Raw genomic sequence first — 19856 nt, 5'->3', positions numbered from 1 at the left:
CAGATTGTGAAACCCATAATATTTTAGGTTGTCTCCGTGGATCTGTTAGTTTTGCTTGTCAATTTAATTTGTGCTCGATGACTTTGACTGGCTCACTGTACCGTTCATGGGAATGTGTGATCTACAAAGGATGTTGAGCATGCCAGGCATGGAGTTCTGGCCTCTCCAGAGAGACTGGACATGCGCGTTTGTGTTGTGTCTGGGCTGGCAGGTTTCATTTGTAGCCAGCCCAGTCATTAGACGGTGACAAAAGCGGCAGCTGTTGAACTATGACCATTGCTGGTGTTGATGCCCTCAGTGTCTGCAGCATGCATACTCTGCAACACTTTCAAAGGCCATCTCATTTCATGCTCAGAGCTTTCCTTGAGCTGGATTATTTCCTTCCCTCCTCAGAGTTAATAAAAAGAGACATCTCAAGAGCCATTCAGTTACTTGCCAAAGATCACAGAATAGATTAGATTACCAAAACTTTTTGCCAGGGGCAGGGAGATGGCCAGTAGATAAGTGAGCACTTGTGCAAAGGGAGGAGCAAAGTTCAGATCCCTAGCACTACATAATGCACAAGGCCCTCCAGTGTCCAGGAGGCTGGCGAGCTGACTGGTTAGTTGGACATTATTCTCAAGCTGTGGGTTCAGCAATAATTAACTTATTACCTCAGTAAGTGAAATGGAGAGCATTTAAGGGAGACACCCAACTTCACCCTCACATAATACACATATAAATTGTACATGCACAACACGCACATGCACATTACACATTCATACTTATGCAGAAACAGGAGGTTGCTAAAAGCATTCAAAGCAAACCAAGTCCTCAAACCCTAGTAGGGATGGTGTCTGTGGGGCTCTTACTACACCACTGCCCTTTCATTGTCCTCCATTGAGGAGACCAGCTCTAGAGCTATGGAAACATAGGCTGCAGCAGGAGACGTCAGCCCACTTCACAGCCCTTTGCCTGGACTGTTGGAGCAGCCTCACCCCTGGACTCCCACCTGTCGTATCTCATGCCCAGGGCACATTCCACATACTTCACCGTGGCCACAAGCCCATCGCTAGCTACCTTGCATTGAGGGTAAAGTCTAGACTCAATCAGCGTGGTCTTCTATTCCTTATTATTGATGAGCCCAGTCTGTCCGCTCCCGCCCTGTCTTTGCCTCCTCTCTGCTTATGAGGAACCTTGGATGTTTCCTGTCCCATTGCCAGCTCCTTGACCACCTTGAAGAACTTAGCATGTCCCCTCCACATGATACAGCTCTCTTCCTATACCTAGTCCCCACAGTTTTCTTTCCATGACTTCCCTAGCAAGCTCCAAGGGAAGCTCGAAGAATCTATTATCTCTTCTATGTGTCTTAATAACGTCGGGAGCTCGGAGGATGGGTGAGTGAGTGATTAGTAATGAATGATTTGAAAACAACGTCTAAGCTAGCAGGAAACACACCATTCTGGAGTCACGTGGAAAGTGTTTTATTCTACTCGGTGGTGAGCTACAGAAAGATGTCCATTAACATCATAAACTGTTTGGTGAGGTGAGAAGCAGACAGGAAAATGAATTGGGCCTCTACCTAGTACTTAGCACAGAGCAAAGCATGTAAGATGTGAGAAGCGGGGATAAGGAACCTTCTGTCTCTGCGACCTGCATCTTCTACTCACCTAGAAGGTTCTCATCAAGGTTTTGGTGACAGAGACTTTTCCTTGGGTAGACAGGGTCTGCCCAGAGTTTCCATTGGCTTCTAGGCTTCCAGAGTGAGATCCAAGTGTTCAGGGAAAGCCCTGCTGTCATCAGAAAAGTGGATGGATGGAGGGAGTGCATAGGAAGTCTGGGATCCAGACAAGCCCTAAGCCAAGGCCCGAGTTTTCATGTGCCTCTGTCTTCTAGATGATGTCTGTCCTCATGAACACCATTGTCTTTGAGGACTGTCGGAACCAGTGGTCAGTATCCAGGCCTCTCCTGGGGCTCATCCTGCTCAATGAGAAGGTGAGTGTGCTTTCAGAGAGGGCCACAAGAGGAGGGAGAGAGGCCCTTAGACCCTGAAGACCATGGGCTAACAGGCTGAGGCCTAGAAGGCCCTTTTCCCCAAGACCTTCCTGAGTTAGCAGAGGTCACAGAAACCCACACGCTGCTCTGCATGTGGGTTGCTCGACAGTGTCCCAGAGTCATCCTCACCTGCCTTCCACTCTCAGGCAATTCTGAGCCACAGTCTTCCTTTATATCTGGGGACCACAGGCGATAACAGTGGCAGCCCTTGAGGGATTGTGGATAGAGCCAGTTACCCTTCATCTAGGGAGCATGCACCCAGCCTCCTCAGTGCTCTAGCCACCCTCAGCTGCCTCCCAAGCACCTGGCCCCTCAGCAGTCAGTGGGAGCAGTGCATTACTGCTCAGGAGAATGAATTGTCTATACAATAAGATAGTACTGGGGAAAGACAGTGAGATTAGAGGCAGCCGCATACATTAAAATTCAAACTAAAATCCCAGCCTTGGAAGGAAACTAATAGAAGAAGAAAATATATCAAAAAGAGAGGCGCCGCCTCATCACTCACCTGGGCTGAAGGATCCAATTTTAGCCACATTCAATAGCACTGCCATTCATCTTCCCTCGGTGTTACTGTGATTTAAATCCAGGCTCTATAAAAGAGAGCAGTTCTTTTAAAATGATTGAGAGGGAATAAGGGCAAATTCGGTGTTTAGAAAAAGCTTATGACATCACAATATTATACTTTACTGATGGAGGCAATATTTCATGGCTTAGGATGAAAAACTAATAATTTTCCATTTGGTGAGAGTCACCGCATCATTATAAAAGGGGGAAATAAGTAGTTTTGTGCATTCCCAATCTTGTTCTGGGAGACATTGTGGTTTAAGTATAATGCCTCTGATATATAGTATTTAAGTATTAGTCTGACTACATATTAATTATGTGCGTTTTTTTATGTGAGCTGTTTTAATGTATGATGGAAATTAAATATCATGCAGCTTTGGTTTGAAAAGATAACCATATGACTGGCAAATGTTGTCGATGGCTGAAATTCGGCTGTTTCCAGTGATTAAGAGTTCTGCTCAACATCAGAGCTTACGTCTGTTTAAAGACCATGGACCCCAGCAGTAAAAAGGGGGGCTGAGCAGTTATTTGTGCCCAGGTGTGGCAGGTACTGTTCTTAGTGCCAGCAAATGCTCCCAGAACTGAGCAGTCCCCTCTAGTGCCCTGCCTCAGCAGAGCAGACCCACGGAACCCAGCAGGACAGACTTGGAACACAGCCCAGAGCTCTTAGAGAAGTGATTCACTGAAGCCAGAAGAGATGATGGGGCCGGAGGGGAGACCCTTGGCCTTGCCTTCAGGCACCAGAGTACTCCCTGAACATTTCCAGTTAAGTTCTTCTCCTAGCCTCCCTGTGACAAGTAGAGGACCGTAGGTTCATTCCCCTCAGTAGAGGCAAGGACTCTCAGTCTAAGCAGTGACAGTGAGCAAGAGGGGCGGGGTTCGCCTGGGGACATTGTTCACCTTCGCAGTTTGGGTTTTCTCTGTGGTTAAAAAGTTCAGGATGGACCAGGATGCAGACCCCTGAGCATTGCTGAGCCCACATAGACCCCAACTGGCCTGCCTTCCTGCTACTTCCTTCCTGCCAGGTTTGGAGTTGGAAACTGAGCCTGACACTGCTCTGTCTCCCAACAGTATTTCAGTGAACTGAGGGCGAGTCTGATAAACAGCCAGCCTCTCCCCAAGCAGGAAGTCCTTGCCCAGTGCTTCAGGAATTTGATGGAAGGAGTGGAGCAGAACCTGTCTGTCAAGAACAGAGACAGGTAAGCACCACCCAGTGGGTTCTTCTGGGGCACTCCAGGCTATAGTTAGCACAGCCCAGGGGTGTTTGCAGGCCCAGGTCAGTCCAGTCACGGTATACGCAGGGATGCAGACATTAATAACATGCAGTCTTTGCCCTTATGCCTTTATAATCCAACTTGAAAGAAGTGAGAAACGCCTGACTGGAAAGAGCAGGTGAAGGGCAACTCACACTGTCTGCTGATGGTGATGAGGAAAGCCTACCTGGCCTTTGAACAAGCAGGCCTCAGAGCAGTAGACCCTGATCAACTGGTATCCCTGCCTGTGTAAGCTGTGTGACAGACAGAAAGGCAGGCAGCTTCTCTGCTGAGTCTCCTGACGGTAACACAGAGCCGATGGTGGCACTGATTGTGGTGTTTAAGCAACAGAATGCAGTTAAGCTCAGTTCTTGGACCAGTGACCTGTTAAGTGTTGGTTTCTTACTCTGCCTGTCCTAAGAGTGCTTGGTACCATTGGTAGTAAGATCTAACCAGATTGGGCCTGAATTAATTAATTGATTGATTCATTGATACATTTATACATTCACACATACATATGTTCAGTTTATAGAACTGCAGCACTGGTAGCCTGGGGTGAACTAATTGTTCTGAGTTCCTGCCCTCACAGCGCTTACATACTAACAGGTGAGACAGGCAACGGTGATAAGGAAGAAACTGTTCAGAGAGGCAGGGTATTTTATTTTCCTTTGTTTTGTTTTTCCATTAATGTATTTATTTATCCAATTTAAATCCCAATTGCTGTCCTGTCTCCTCCCAGACTCCCCCTCATATAGTCCCTCCCCCCGTGCCCATCCTCCTGTCCTCTAAGAGGGTGGGTTTCCCTTCTGGGTATCCCCCCACTCTGCACATCAAGTCCCTGCAGGGCTAGGCATGTCCCCTCCCACTGAGGCCAGATAAGACTGCCCAACTACAGGAAGGAAGGATTACACAGAAGGCAACAGCTGTAGGGATGGCTCCTCTCCAGTTGTTGGGGAACTCACATGAAGACCCAGCTACCCATCTGCTACATATGTGCGGGGAGTGGGGGCCTAGGTCCAGCCCGTGTATGTTCTGTGATTGGTGGTTCAATGAGGTCCCCAAAGGTCCAGGTGAATTGTTTCTGTTGCTCTTCCTATAGAGTTCCTAACCCCTCTGGGTCTTCAATCTTTCCATATGATTCCACAAGTTCCATCCAATGTTTGGCTGCCAGTCTCTGCATCTGTTTCAGTCTGCTGGGTAGAGCCTCTCAGAGGACACTTATGCTAGAATCCTGTCTGCAAGCATAACACAGTATCATTAATAGTGTCAGGGATTGGTACTTCCCCATGGGATGGGTCTCAAGTTGGGCCAGTCATTGGTTGGCCATGCCCTCAGTCTCTGCCCATCTTTGTCCCCGTATTTCTTATAGACAGGACAAATTTTGGATCGAAAGTTTTATGGGTGGATTGGTGTCCTTGTCCCTCCACTGGGGATTCTGGAAGGCTACAGGAGGTGGCCAGTTCAGGTTCCATATCTCCATTGCTAAAAGTCTCAGCTAAAGTCACCCCCGTAGACTCTTAGCCTCCCCAAACCCAGGACTCTGGCATGTCCTAGAGATGCCCCCCAATCCCCACCAGCCGATGACTTCCATTCATTCTCCCAGTCTGAATGCCCTCCATTCCCCTCTCCCACCAGCTTTCTCCCTCCTTCTGCCCCCTATGACTATTTGTTACCCCTTCTAATGAGACTCAGTCGTCCTTGCTTGGGCCTTCCTTCATGTCTAGCTTCTTTAGGTCTGTGGGGTGTGGATATTCCTGTACTTTATGGCTAATGTCCACTTAGCAGTGAGTACATCCCACGCATGTCCTTTTGGGTCTGGGTTACCTCACTCAGGTAATTTCTAGTTTCATCCATTTGCCTACAAAATTCATGATGTCCCTGCTTTTAATAGCTGAGCAGTGTTCCACTGTGTAAATGAACCACATTTTCTGTATTCTTTCTTCTGATGAGGGGCATCTGGGTTGTTTCCAGTTTCTGACTATTACAAGTAAAGCTGCTATGAACATAGATGAGTGTGTGTCCTTGTGGTATTGTGGAGCATCTTTTGGGTATATGCCCAGGATGGTATAGCTGGGTCTTCAAGTAGAACTATTCCAAATTTTCTGAAGAACAAGGTAGGATGTTTAAATAGCACTGCTGAGCTGGTCTGTGAAATAGACCAGCTGGCCATCCTCCTAGTTCCATGAAAGAGGAGTAAGAACTGGCAGCTGTCCTGTGTCCAGTACTATGTAGAGAAAATGTTCTCATGTTCTCTCTCTCTCCCTCCCTCTCCTCCCCTCTCCTCCCCTCCCCTCCCTCCCTCCTTCTCTTTCTCTCTCTGGCTTTTTGAGACAGGGACCCTCTGTGTAGATCTTGTTCGCCTGGAACTTGATCTGTAGACCAGGCTAGCCTTGAACTCACAGAGATCCACCTGACTCCCAAGTGCTAGCATTAAAGGCATGGGCCACTACCGCAAAGCTGAGAGAATGTTTTCAGGTATTTTCTCTCTGACTTGACAAAATTCACTCTTTCATTCCCTTAAGATAGTCACTCTTGTTAAGTACCGAGACAAGTGGTTAATTACTCACTTGGGACACCTGGCTAATGGTGGTAGAACTAGACTTTGGGCCCAGGGAGTCTAACTCAGTTCCCTTTTTAGGGTTTGTTTGTTTGGAGTTTTTTGTTTGTTTCTTTTAGGCTGATATATAGCCCAAGCTGGTTTCAAACTCTCTGTGTACACCCACAATAACTCTGTATTATTACAATGATTTGAGCGGGGGTTGAGGAATCAGAGAACAGCTTGACAGGAGCTGGTTCTCTCCTTCCTCCATGTGGCTCTCAGAGAGGGCACTCGTGTCCGTTATCTGCCTTGGCATCATGTGGGTTAGCCTGCTGAGGTGTCTCACAGACCTCCAAGCATAACCTTAAATTTCTTATCTTCCAATCCCTAAATGCTTATATTGCAGGCTTGGACACCATCCCTGGCTTATGTATCACTGGGAATCAAACTAAAAGCTTCATGCCTAGTACACACTCTACCAAACTAAGCACATACACACACACTCACACCCCGAATTTTCACCCTTTTCTAAGATAGGGTTTCACCACATAGTGCCAGCCAGCCTCAAACTCAAACTCACGGCCCCTCAACACTGCTTTCTGACTGCTGCTGCTCCAGAGCACCGAGCAGCCTCCTTGCCTCACCTGCGCCCCACCTCTAGAGGTTCATACAGCCTGTGTGTTCACTGTTTCTCTTTCCACAGGTTCACACAGAACCTCTCCGTCTTCAGAAGAGATGTTGCAGAGGCCCTGCGCAGCGATGGCCACACTGAACTATGCAGCCTGGACATGATGAGCTGACCCAGTCCCTGAGTGTGGGCTGTGCAGCCTTTGTTGAGACTGCGAGGTCTGGGCTCCAGACTCCTGTGCTGGCCAGCCCAGAAGAGTGTATTTTTCAGAACAAGCAGCTAAAGCCCTACATTTTTATAAGTCTGAGCTAATTATAAAAATTTATGATAGTGCACATACAATGTAAATTCAGTATTCAGAGCAGCATATGTTGTCAGTCTATCTGGGCTCCCACAATGCTGAAAGGTCTAGAAAGTATATTTAACCAAAGAACAAAAACCAGCTAGCACCTGCAACCACGGCTGTGGGTTTGGTGAAGATGCAGCCCTCAGTGTGGGTCCTGGACCAAGACAAATGCCATTGTTGATTTTAGTTTTTACATCTGGAAAATGCTACATTAGGGACTCAGGGCTGTGGGCATTGACAAGGAGCCTGGGGGGGGAGGGCCATAAAAGCCTCCCCAGAACTGCACACAGGCCTTTCTGCCACAGCAGTATCTGATAAAGTTCAGAGACAGTAACACAATTAGATGACTTACAAACAATGTTTGCTTTCCACTGGAATAAATCTGAAGTGGTTCCGTCTAGAAGAATTAGCCCTGCAATTGCTGCCCGCAGAGAGCTGTGTTTAGGACTCTGGAAGCCTGGTTAGAAGTTCTAGGTGCGCAAGCTCCATTTAACCTGAAGAAAAGCCGGAGGCGGCAAGTTGTGTTTGGAGGCGGCTCTGCCTCCTTGGACCCCCAGAAGAGCTCAACTGCTGCCTTCCACCTTCCTCAGGCTTAACCACTGTCGGATGACCCCACCCAAACCCAAAGTGAAGGTCTTCACAGTTTGTGGCCCATCAAACCTAAGCTATTCATTTGGAATCGCCACTGTCAAGCTGGTTTCCTATCTCACTACGCTGACTTTGTCGTTCAGGCTTACAATAAACACTGCGCCCATAATGTCTGATCAGACGTGAAAGGTTGGCCTCACTGTTGCAGGGGAAAATCCACAGGCTTTTGTTGTAATCTCATTTCTCAGACTAGTGTTTCTTCAAACCTTTCTTGATAGTTGAGTTTTGCAACAGTCTTGTTGTATGAAAGCAAATCACCTGAGTCATCTCCAAGTGTTTGTTTTCCGTGTGCAAAGGGAGTCAGGGGACACAGTGGTCTGGATGAGACAGCTTGTGGTGGTTAACAGGCAGGCAAGCCTGAACCTTAGGAAATAGAACTCTCCTATAGAAGACAAATCCTGACTTTGAAATGTCAGCTTTCAAAGGAACTTGACAAGAATTTCTCTTTGGTTTTTGTTTAGTTTTTAATTTGTTTGGTTTTGGTTTTCTGAGCCTCCCTATGTAGCCCAGGCTGGCCTGGAACTCACTGTGATATTTCCACAGCCTCCTCAGTGAAGGTTGACAGGCATCGGCTTCTGCAGTTAGGGGCAGGGTGGTATAGCTGCCCTCACTCACAGAGCTGCACATGTTCCCCCCTCCAGCACTGTTTCTTCCCAGATGCCTAGAGTTGAAAGCACTATACTGTTTGCATTAAAATGTTCACAGGAAAAGAATGCTGTGTGTTCCCTTCTCTTTGCTCTGGAATCAGCAGTCTCATAGGAGCTTAACAGCAGGTGGAGAGTCCCCTTCAGACTTGGCCTTGGAAAGCATTTTGAGAAACAGGGTCATCCAGTCTCCTCAGGCCTCGGGGTGGGGTTGAATGCTTGACTTACAGAGCATTCTGTAAGGGGCCAACTTAAGAGAAGTGACAATCAGCAAGCTTGGAGCCCCTACTCTTACTCACACTGCCACATCAGGAGGAAGGGCCAAAGATGGCTTATAGCTTCACCCGACCTGGCTCAAGGGAACTCTTGGCTGCTTCATGGAAATGTTACTAATATAGGTTCATCTCTAATGAATGGTGGCTAGGTGAGGAAGGCCTGTCTGCACACAAGCTAACGTTCGTGTTAACTCTGCACAGGTCCCACCAACGAGCTTGGCTCACCACACAGGTCTTAGCGTGTGGGAAAGAGCCAGAGACTGCGGAGCTCTAAGGACAAAGGGCTTCTACCCTCTGCTGTGAAAACACTGGGAAGGACCCGCGATGGCAGACTAAATGGGGGAATGTTGGGAGCAATGTCCTTCGAAGCTGTCTGCCACAGCCTACCTGGCCTTTGCTACATAGGTCTCTCCCTTAAACTATCAAGTTTTCTATCTTGATTTTCTAGGAAGTCCCACTCTGACCCCCCCTCCTCAGAGAGGAAACAGAAGTGGGAAAACCTTCACGGCACCACAGGCATAAACCCAGTATGGGACTCTCAAACCCACCAAAGCTTTGAAGATGCATGAGGACAGAGACCTGCATGTTTAATGCAGGCGTGGCCTCTGGAGACATTCTATCCCAATATTAAAACCGACATGTTAGGATACCCAGCAAACCAGAGGTCACAAGGAAACAGCTAGTGCCATGGTATCAGGTAGCAGGTGCATATGTCTGCCTTTGTTCAGCAATAAGGAAAATAGTGCTGGCAGTTCCACAAGGCTCGCCGCTTGGTAAAGGCATCAGTGGGGTAGGGGTGTGGGATGCTTTTGCACACCTCACCCGTCTAGGGAGATTCTGGTGTACAAACATGAATATGGTATGGGCTCTATGTCAAGCCAGCTACAGAGCCAATGCTCAAGCAAGAAGAGGCCTGTGGGTATTCTGGCCGAGATGGGTCTCACTTTTCAATGCTGTCCCATCAGTATGTAAGGCAGGACCCCAAGGAGCACATGTTCCCTGCACTGTGTGTCATGGTCTAAACAGCCCAGAAAAACCCACTCGGTTCCCTGGAGGCCCTTCCGCTGGCATGGCAGCCTACACATACCTTGGGATTGTGGTCACGGCGACCCCTTCCAAAATGCAAAGCTGGGCTGGCTTATAGCTGATAACTTAGGTGAGGGGCCAGATTATCTCAGTGGAGCTGAGCATCCGAATAGGGCAGGCTGGTGAGGGAATTGAAGAGCAAATGACCTTCATACCACCCTCTCCAGATGTGGGCAGCCTGGCACTTTGGAGGGAGGTGGTGCATTTGAGGGCCATGAACTGGAAAGGAGCACCTGGAGAGACAGGACTGGGGTGTGGTTCTGGTGGAGCATATGCAGAGCCCTGTTCCACCCTAGCACCACAGTGAAGAGAACAGTGAGCTGAAGGAACACCATTGCAAGAGAAGTGGAACCCCCGTAATACACTGAATCACATGCTAGGCCTTGATTCTCAGTAAGGAAGTCAAATATTGTTTTCCTTGTTTTAGAGTTGAGAAACCAGACTAGTACACCGAGAAGAGAAAAGGCTACATAGCTAAACCCTCCCACACTTAGTCCAAGAGTAGAAATAAGAGGTGACAGGGAGTGGCCCTTGTGGTCCAGACAATCAAGTCACATCCAAGTTCTAGCAACATGCTGAGAATCAAGAACCTCTCTTCCCTAAGGCAATCACGCTTGAAGCCTCAAACCTTCAAGCAGAACCCATTGCCTGGAGCCACCCTCACCACCAACAACAACAACTGCCTGAGCCAGGAATCAAAAATTTTCCTAACTACACACCTACTTTTTTTTCTTCTTAATCCCAAACTGAGTCATCTGTAGTGGTTACTGATGAGGTAGATAGGGGACCCCTTCAGGTTCCTCGACCCATGGACTAAATACTTAGGGAGCAAAGCCAGTCTGCCCAGACACTTTGAGCTGTGCCTGTGAGCTCTACCATTGATTCATCCTCCTGATGTACTTCATAAAATCCTTCTCGAGACTTTTTAATGTTTTATTGAGGTGTAAGTTTACGAGGAAGCGAGCCTTTCCAACTACAGCAAGAGTAACCTGCCTCCTTGGCATATTAAAAAATAATGTTAGTGTCGGGTTTTACATCCCACAGTTTGGATTGCTGATAAGAGCGCTTCCCTTGACAAGATTCTTTTTGAGGTTTACAGAAAGCGTAATAAAATATGTAAGTTACATCTCCACAAACAAAAGCTATAACATAAGTTATTTATAAGCGTGAGATAGAAACAGTATCACGATAAATAAGCCATAAAGGGTGCCTGCAACATCCATCTTAATGTAATTTGCCCAACAAAAGAGTTGAAACGAAGTCAAATTCAGCAGAGAACACTTGTCAGGAAGAGGGAGGAAAGCTATACAACACAAGATGGGGAAACGGACAGTGGTGAAGGACACAGACAGGGGAGGTGAGGCTCCGGGGACTCAAGTCTGCAGCATGTGCCTGCCATGTACCCTGCCCCTCCCACCCCACACAGCCTGCCATCTGCACTTAATCACATCTCCAACACCCCTGAGTAGCCACCAGCCCACCCCACCCCCAGGGGAAGGTAGACCCCTTCCCTCCCGTACTATAGCCCCTTGCTACTATTACCTTCTCCCAGGATAAGCCCTCTCAAGGCCATGGTCTGAAACTGACCCAACCCAAGGCCACTGGGAGCCCTTGACCTACGCCAACGATTCTCAACCTGTGGACCATGACCCCTTTGGCAAGGCTTTATCTCCAAAAATATTTACAATTTGTAGCTAGCAAAATTATAGTTATGAAGTAGTGGTGAAGATAATTTTGTGGTTGGGGGTGGTCAGCACACCATGAGGACTGTATTAGAAGGTCGCAGCTTTAGGAAGGTTGAAAGCCAATGGCCTACTTCTTTGTTTACCCACCAATGAGCCAATGAATGAGATCAAGTCTCTGCCCTCACAGAGCTGACGGGCTGTATCATCAGCAAGTTCAATGCAGGGCAGTCCAACAAGAACCAGAAGAAACTGGATAGGGAAGATCTGGGACTAGGCATGCTGTGGAGGATGAGGAGAGAGGTGGCCTCGATCTAAAAGGATACAAAGATCCTAGCCATGGGATGAGCAAAAAGAAAAGTCTGAATGGGGTCCACACACAAACTTCTGAACCCAAACTCTCATCCTTTTTCCTTCATCCCCTCATCTGCCCCAGTTAGGTGTCATGGTCTCATACCACAGACTCAGGCACACTAAAGGAGCTCCCAGGCCAGAAGGAGAGGCAGGCTGCAGCCCACCACAGGTGCCCTCACTTCTTGGGTGAGGTACAGAAGAGTGGACCTCACAGTCCACTCGGGAGACAGGCCAGTTCTAGACATTCAATCCAGTAACAGAATGAGCGCCCCAGTTCCCTAAGCCAATTGTCCTTGAAACTTCAAGGCCTGTGGTGAGATCTCATATACACCTGAGACCTAGGGCTTTTCCTTCTTCCCTTTGAAGAAGGGTGAGTAGCCTTGAGCCTTTTTAGTCCTCCCCCCCCCCCATGTCTTCTCTAAGCCCTTCCCACTGTGGGAAGCTGTACTAAGAACTCATTCCACTGTGCCTGCTGCTATCAGATAAACTAAGTCCCTTAGTCCTGTGAGATCAAGTAAATAAAGTCTGGGTGTCTAGGAAATTTGAGTATGAGCACAGTAAATATTTTTTAAATAAAATGGGGCAGGTGTGATTTTCCATCCTGAAAGCTAGAAGGAGCCTAGGTCTCCTACCTCCCCTGTAGGATGTATAGTAGGCAGGTCAGCAACCTGTAACATGGGATGTGCCAAAGCTTGTGCTTATGCCTTTTATGGGAGTAGGCCAGGATATCCCCCCTTAATCTTTCAAATAGGGTAACTGGCCCCAAAACAATCAGGAGCCTTGATTCAATCCCTCCACCGTCTTAAAAACAGGAATATTGAATCCCAAGTCACATAGGAAGTCAATGGCTGACAATCTGAGCTGCCTGCATCCAGGCTCATGGACCACTTGGAGATTCCAGCAACCTGCTACTCCTCCATCCCAGAAGCTCCATCTCTCCTATAGGACTCCCAGAAAGACCACCCTTCCTCCCAGCTTCACTTCCAGGGAACCAGGAAAAGATTCCCCCAGGCTGGAAATCTAGATCCCCAAGAGTCCTGACCCCACCTCTCTCTCTCTCTCTCTCTCTCTCTCTCTCTCTCTCTCTCTCTCTCTCAGAATCTGCATTTTTCTAACCATTCTCTTCCATTCGTGTGGCCTCTCTCCCACCTTGATGTTGAATTAATAGAAGGTACAAAAGAACAGCATCTTCACAATTTCAGAGACACAAAATCCACATCAAAACATATTCAGCCAAACCAGGCTTGAGGGAGACATTGCCTTGAGTATAGTTACTTAATGAAGAAGGGGGAAAGGGAATTTTGAGAAAATAAACTTTCATCACAACAAAAAAAAAAGAGAGAATTTATAAAAAGCAAGAGCAAAACAAAATATTCATAGAAAAGATGACTTAAAAAAAAAAAAGCAACAACAACGAAACAGACACAGAGTTAGCATGGAGCTCACCCACTTGATAGTGTGCTTCCCGGGGGCTCACAAAGCCCTGGGTTCAGCAACCGCCCCACATGAGCCGGCCATCACGGTGCGTGCCTGCAACCTCAGTGTTCAAGACGCAGAGATGGGAGATGACAAGTTCAAGTGTTTCTCAGCTACCTTGCCAGTTTGAGGCCAGCATGGACTAATGAGACCCTGCCTCAAAAACAAATAAACAAAAATAGGAAAGATTAGGAGTCTGGCATGGTGGCCATTCCTATAATCCCTCCTCGCCCTTGAGAAACTGAGGATGAGTGAGCACATGAGGGCCAGCCTGGGCTCAAACTAAAAGATAAAATGAAGCCTCCTTCCCACCCCCATTCTAGAGATTGAGCCCAGGGCCTCCCCAGTGTCAAGGCACTGAGCCAGATCCCATCAAGGGCATTTTTCAAGACCAATAAAAGAGACTTTGGCAAGCATTATCTACAACAAGCACAAATATGTAAGAGGGTGAGAAGCAAAGTCAGTACCAACAACCAATCCGTTTGTGTTTATTTCCTAGTACATCTGAAAGCTAACACATGAACAGGAGTCTGACCACTGGTTTCCAAACCTGAGAGGCACCAGTCTCGATAGGTGGCTTGTTAGCAGGCCACTCAACCCCACCCTGAGTTCCCGACATAGAGGGATTACCCCATTCCCACCCCTGGATCCAAGAATGCCAAGAAATGGCATTAGAAAAACAAAACGTGCCAAGTGCTGCTGACATAGCTGGTCCAAGGACACCTTCTGATCCACCGACCTAGACCAGGACCTCTCCCCACACCCCCACCTTCCAATTTACTTCCTTTCCAGGCTGCCTAAATACCTTCCTTTGTCCAAGGAAGAATGGACCTGGAGCTCCTGAGTGGTTAGGCAGAGAAGGTCCTCACCGGTGTTGGGCCCCAGACCCACTGGACCAGCTCCAGTGAGCTTGGTACTGTTTCTCTGCTACACAAGGAAACTGAGGCACAGGACACTGGGTGCTTCTGAGTCTGAGTAGACTGAGATGTTCCTATACATGCCCGGAAAGCACTACTGGCCGTGCCCCCCACGTCCTGGTCATCTCATACCATGGACCTTTGCGCTACAGCCTGTTGGGCATTTTACCAGCTCCTGGAAGTGGCCAGGCCTGGAACCCAAGGCTCTAAGCAGGCAGGAAAGTAGATGTAATGAAGCAACCTCAAGTCTGACCATCACTCCCCTCAGTGAAAGCCCTGTCCTCACTGGATGAGTGGGTATCTAGTGCCCACCCCTGCCACACAGAGTTCCCAAGGATGAGAGAGTCACCTCTGTCCTTAAAGGTGCTATTATATAATCCAGAGTGTGCATTGGAGTGAAATTTCTTATGGGTGCTTCCACAGCTCCTACCCATTTGGCTGCCATGGCCACCCTGGGGGTGGCTAGAACCCTCTCTGTTTTACAAATAAAGCAAAGAAGGATGGAGGCCGACAGTGGGAGCCCAAAGCAGAGCTCCAGCAGCAGCCCCTGCGTTAGAAGAGTGAGACCCCCACCCCCACCTCCAGAGCCAACACAATGGCACCTCTCCTAGCTAAGGGTCCTTGGCCAGGCCAGGGCATCCTGCACCCGTTAACCCTCACTGTTTCTAGGCCTTCCTGTCCCACCCGAGCACAGTGGTTCCGCCAGAGCCCACAAGCTGCCCAATGACACACACCTGGCAGGTGACCTAACTGCCCACTAGAGCCCGCAGGAGCTACAAAGAGAGGGCAAAGAGACTAAAGAATCAAACCCCTGCTACCTCTCTCCTGTGCTCTCACCCCATCGGTGAAGAAATACACCTGTCCAAGATACCTCTGCAAATAAAAAACTACCAACAAAATAAACACGTACCATAACATACTACACCATCCACCGCGATGGGCGTGGGGGCGGGAAGGGAGCCGAGCGAGCGGCTGCACCTACTAAGTGCAGGGTTCTGTGCTCTTAGCCCTCTCAATATCTCTCTCACGGTGCACGAATACACGGTGCACGCTTTACCCCATTTTACAAATGAAAACCCAAAGTCTAAAATGATGGAGTCTCTAGCTCAAGCTTACTCAGCTATGAAGTGGCCCGCCCAAATCTACAAACAACTTCTGACCAACAGCACAGACATCGCTTGGGGCTTTCATATTCAGGGAACCAGAGGAAGAGGCCCTGCCGAGAGTGTAGCGCTCAGAGTTTACAGCCAACGACTTTACAGTCCGCCACTAGGAAATGACTCTGGGTCTCACCCAGGCCGAGAGAAAGGTGACCGCTCCCCGAATGTGGTGCTGCCGGGCTGGTGTGGACAGTCCGGGAGGCGACAGCCGATCCTAGGGTGGTGAGCTCCTGAACTGAACTGCAGCCTAGGAGCTCGCAGCTCAAATTTTCAAAGGAAATCTCTCCATCTGCTCTAGATGGGAACCGCCCCCTCCTGTGCCACTAGCGACTGAGGTCTCCAAACCTGCTGAACCTCGGAGCAGTCCCCAAACCAGCGACCACGACCCCATCTATTCCACAACGAATTTCAAGGGGCGGGATCCCAGCTCCCCACCAGTTGACCTCGGGTCCCTAGTCCAACCGGGCCCGTACGCGTGGGCACCTGAAAGTCACCGCTCAGTCCTCCTGATTGGGGCCAGGGAGCATCTCCAAAGTGGCCGCGACGCCTCGTTGGAAACCCGGGCGGGGACAAATTCTCCCCACGCGGGTCTGTATCCTAGGTCGCGTGGAGAACGCTCCGGTGCTCCCCTTGCTCCACGCGTGGACAGCGCCGAGCTTGCACCCCACGATGCTACGCTTTCGTTGCTCCGGCGGAGGGCGAGCAGCCGATAGGCTTCCGCAGATTTCGTAGAACCATTCTTAGGTTGCATCTCCGCTGTAACTGAAGATTCATTTTGTTTGGGGTCTGCGCAGATGAAAATATTTAGAAGATAACGAAAACCCCCGCGGCAAAAGGCCATTTCCCCAGCAGCGCCTACGGGCGGGTGCGGCGGCGGGAAGCGGCCGGGCCGGGAGCGGGGAGCGTCTGCTAATTGCAGCTTCGTTAGATTTCGGGTTTGAGAAGCTGCGGTTCGGGCGCTAATATCCGCCGCCCATTATCCCGGCTAATAAATTTGACCTATTGTTCGTTTGTTAAAATGATGTCACCTTGGAACAGTCCCTAAGCTCCTATTTCCATGAATTAGGCCTTTATTGAAAGCCAGGAGCCAATGAGAGAAGAGAGGCTTGTTGATCGCAGCCAATGGCTGCGGCGGGAGAGGAATTAGCAGCGGAAACTCCAGGTTCGGTTCAAGAAAGATGACACAGAGCCTGTCGGGCCCGCGCACTCTTGGCAAAGTTTCAGTGCGACTGGAGGCGCCGGGCGCTCCATGGCCGCGCCGTAACGGGGACCCAGCCGCCTCCCCGCCCAGCCCAGCCCAGCCCTTCCGCCCGCCCAGGATGGAGGCGCCCGCCAGCGCGCAGACCCCACACCCGCACGAGCCCATCAGCTTCGGCATCGACCAAATCCTCAACAGCCCGGACCAGGACAGCGCGCCCGCCCCGCGGGGCCCCGACGGCGCCAGCTACCTGGGAGGGCCCCCCGGGGGCCGTCCGGGCGCCGCGTACCCGTCTCTGCCCGCCTCGTTTGCGGGCCTCGGCGCGCCCTTCGAGGACGCGGGATCTTACAGTGTCAACCTAAGCCTGGCCCCCGCCGGCGTGATCCGGGTGCCAGCGCACAGGCCGCTCCCTGGGGCTGTGCCGCCGCCTCTGCCTAGCGCGCTGCCCGCCATGCCCTCCGTGCCCACGGTCTCCAGCCTGGGCGGCCTCAATTTCCCCTGGATGGAGAGCAGTCGCCGCTTTGTAAAGGACCGCTTCACAGGTGAGCAGAGAGGGCCACTAGGAGCCAGGCCTCGGCTCTCCGGGGGCCAGGGGCACCGCGCCCTGTGCACTCCACTCCCAGGATCGGTTCCAGAGGCCCAGGCATGGCGGAGGCCTCAGCGCCCAGAGCTCGGGGCGGCTATGGGAGGGGAAGGTAAATCGCAGAGTTGAGGGTCGTAGGGGGACATAAAAAGAAACCAGCGTCTGGGGGAAGGGGGAGCGTCCCTGTCTGGTTTGACACTGCTGGGGGGGACTCGCGGGACCAGCGAAATAGCGAGGCACTGCGTCCCACGGGGCTCCACGTGCGGCCCAAACGGTGGTGGGGCTGGGCTTCAAGGGGCCTCATGTGTCTCTGCAGCGGCGGCCGCGCTCACGCCCTTCACCGTGACCCGGCGCATTGGCCACCCCTACCAGAACCGGACGCCGCCCAAGCGTAAGAAGCCGCGCACATCCTTTTCCCGGGTGCAGATCTGTGAGCTGGAAAAGCGCTTCCATCGCCAAAAGTACCTGGCCTCGGCCGAGAGGGCGGCGCTCGCAAAGTCCCTCAAAATGACGGACGCGCAGGTCAAGACCTGGTTCCAAAATCGGAGGACCAAGTGGCGGTGAGAGAGGCCCGGCCCGGCCCACCACGCACCTGCCCTTCACCTGCCCCGCCCTGCGCCGCAGGCCAGCATCCTGCCCTCTCCTGTGCTAGTCCCTGCCCGCGCCCCCTGGACCATGCATCGCCCCTCTTTTCCAGATTTGTTGTCCTTCCTTCCCACCGACCTGCATCCCTCTCGCCATCTCTCCCACGCCTCGGCGTCTCCATTTTCAGGCCCTTCTCGCCAGCGTTTTGTTTCGCCTCCTTTGCTCGTTTGGGTTCCTCCCACCTGCCCCCCACCACACACACCCCGGGCCTCCCACACTCTCCTCCCTCTCTCATTCCAGCCCACCCACTCGGATTTCGGATTGATGGCCAGGGCTGTTTTAGGGTCCTCTTTCCAACTCAGTTTTTTTTTTTTTTTAATGCTATCTTTGCCTTCCCCCAACCCGTAAACGACGAAGCTATGTGTTCTAGAGATGGCTTCAAGACCGTGCCTGGTAGAATTCTTATCAGACTGACCCGTCCGGTGCCGCCCAGCTGGTGGTGCACACAGCCAGCCAGTCCACCCGTGGGCCCCAGTGACCCCATCGGCCTCAGGGCCGAGTCAGTTATACATTGCCCTGCCGCTCTTATCCCGCAGGGGGTAACAAAACACACACACACAAAAACAAGATTTATTGTTGGCGAGGCCACAAAATCCGGGTGTGCAGGTGGACGGGCGGGCAGAGTGCCTACCCAGCGCCCCCGGGGTGCACAAACAAAACCCAGCGGTCCCACCCGCCCTCCCGCCCCGCGGACCTCGGGGCAAGTGTGTGCGGGCATCAGGCGGTTCCTCGCCTCGAGGGGCCGGGAGGCCCTGTTCCCGGGAGGGCTGGGGCCCGCTGGTGGCCTAGCAAAGCCCAGTGCGTGACAGTGCTGTCCCTCTCCCTCCCCGGGTGCAGGCGGCAGACGGCGGAGGAGCGGGAGGCGGAGCGGCAGCAGGCGAGCCGGCTCATGCTGCAGCTGCAACACGACGCCTTCCAGAAGAGCCTCAACGACTCCATCCAGCCCGACCCGCTCTGTCTGCACAACTCGTCGCTCTTTGCTCTGCAGAATCTGCAGCCCTGGGAGGAGGACAGTTCCAAGGTCCCCGCTGTCACCTCTCTGGTGTGAGCCACCGGCGTGCACTGTAGCTACGGATCGCCGCCCCCACCAGGCGGGGCACCCGGGTCCCCCAGCCGGGCTGGGGAGGGAAGCTGGGCCGAGAGGGGTAGGGCGGCCCGACTCGCGTGGGCCTTGGGGCGCGCAGCACAGCGCCGGCCGCGGAAAGGGGCTGGGCCCAGGTCCTCGCGGCTGCACAATCGGAGCCCCCCGCCCTGCGCCCCGTCCCGCCCCAGGCCCGGGCCTGACAAAGAAGCGCCTTACGTTACTCCGCCCCGCGCCCGCACCCCCGGGCTGGGCGCCTGTATTATACTTTGTACTTTTGCCCAAACGTGTAAATAATAAAAGTTTTGGCTTTTTTTCTTTAGAAACCGGCCACCTGCTTCCCCTGCGGGGCCGCTGGAGGAGGGGCAGCCGACCCGGCGACTGGGGGAAGCGTCCGGGGCCGGGGGCACCCTGCATTTAGGCTGGGTGCACGCCTCTCCTTTTCCGTTCCTTTTATTTAAGTCGTTTTATTTAATAAAAAGTTAGCTATTTCACTTAATGCCGCTTTTATTTCGTTTTCTTTCCTCGAACGCTCGGCGACCCGGGCCGTTTGGCTATCGCTACCGAGCGGCGGTGTGCGCGGGTGCGTCCAGGTCTGCGAGCTGCACTGGTTTCGCCCCAGCCCGAACCCCGGCCCGGGGCCCCGCGGAGGATGCGCGGTGCAGGTCAGTTCCAGCCGGCCGGCCGAAACCGGTTGCCGGTGGGATAAGGAGTGGACCTGGGACCCAGCCTCGCGCTGCTGG

General features: G+C 51.5%; 2 protein-coding genes across 8 annotated transcripts in view; both read left to right on the top strand.

Moving 5' to 3' along the window:
* The window catches only part of Ranbp17 (RAN binding protein 17), a 302529-nt gene extending 293804 nt beyond the window's left edge, over positions 1 to 8725 (top strand). For 6 of the 7 annotated variants that reach the window (XM_063268960.1, XM_063268959.1, XM_008767582.4 and 3 more), the window contains 3 exons: positions 1876 to 1974; positions 3670 to 3797; positions 7094 to 8725. In XM_063268960.1, coding sequence (XP_063125030.1) covers positions 1876 to 1974; positions 3670 to 3797; positions 7094 to 7190 — 324 coding nt within the window. In that variant the 3' untranslated portion in view covers positions 7191 to 8725. The remainder of the gene's footprint in view (positions 1 to 1875; positions 1975 to 3669; positions 3798 to 7093) is intronic. The other variant, NM_001106994.1, reaches the window with a different exon arrangement.
* An 8082-nt stretch (positions 8726 to 16807) lies between these two features.
* Tlx3 (T-cell leukemia, homeobox 3) lies at positions 16808 to 19427 on the top strand. The gene is made up of 3 exons (NM_001427590.1): positions 16808 to 17346; positions 17704 to 17947; positions 18870 to 19427. The coding sequence occupies exons 1-3, from the start codon at positions 16926 to 16928 to the stop codon at positions 19078 to 19080; spliced, it is 876 nt and encodes a 291-aa protein (NP_001414519.1). The 5' UTR covers positions 16808 to 16925; the 3' UTR covers positions 19081 to 19427.
* Positions 19428 to 19856: the final 429 nt, after the last annotated feature.

The sequence above is a fragment of the Rattus norvegicus genome, chromosome 10 (genome assembly GCF_036323735.1).
Source record: "Rattus norvegicus strain BN/NHsdMcwi chromosome 10, GRCr8, whole genome shotgun sequence".
NCBI lineage: Eukaryota > Metazoa > Chordata > Mammalia > Rodentia > Muridae > Rattus > Rattus norvegicus.
This window is presented reverse-complemented; position numbering and strand designations above follow the sequence as displayed.

Bases quoted from the DNA above. Each gene is read 5' to 3' on its own strand.
- Tlx3 (NM_001427590.1), top strand. From the start codon at position 16,926: ATGGAGGCGCCCGCCAGCGCGCAGACCCCACACCCGCACGAGCCCATC. The intron at 17,347-17,703 runs GTGAGCAGAGAG...GTGTCTCTGCAG, and splicing joins TGTAAAGGACCGCTTCACAG to CGGCGGCCGCGCTCACGCCC. The intron at 17,948-18,869 runs GTGAGAGAGGCC...CCCCGGGTGCAG, and splicing joins AATCGGAGGACCAAGTGGCG to GCGGCAGACGGCGGAGGAGC.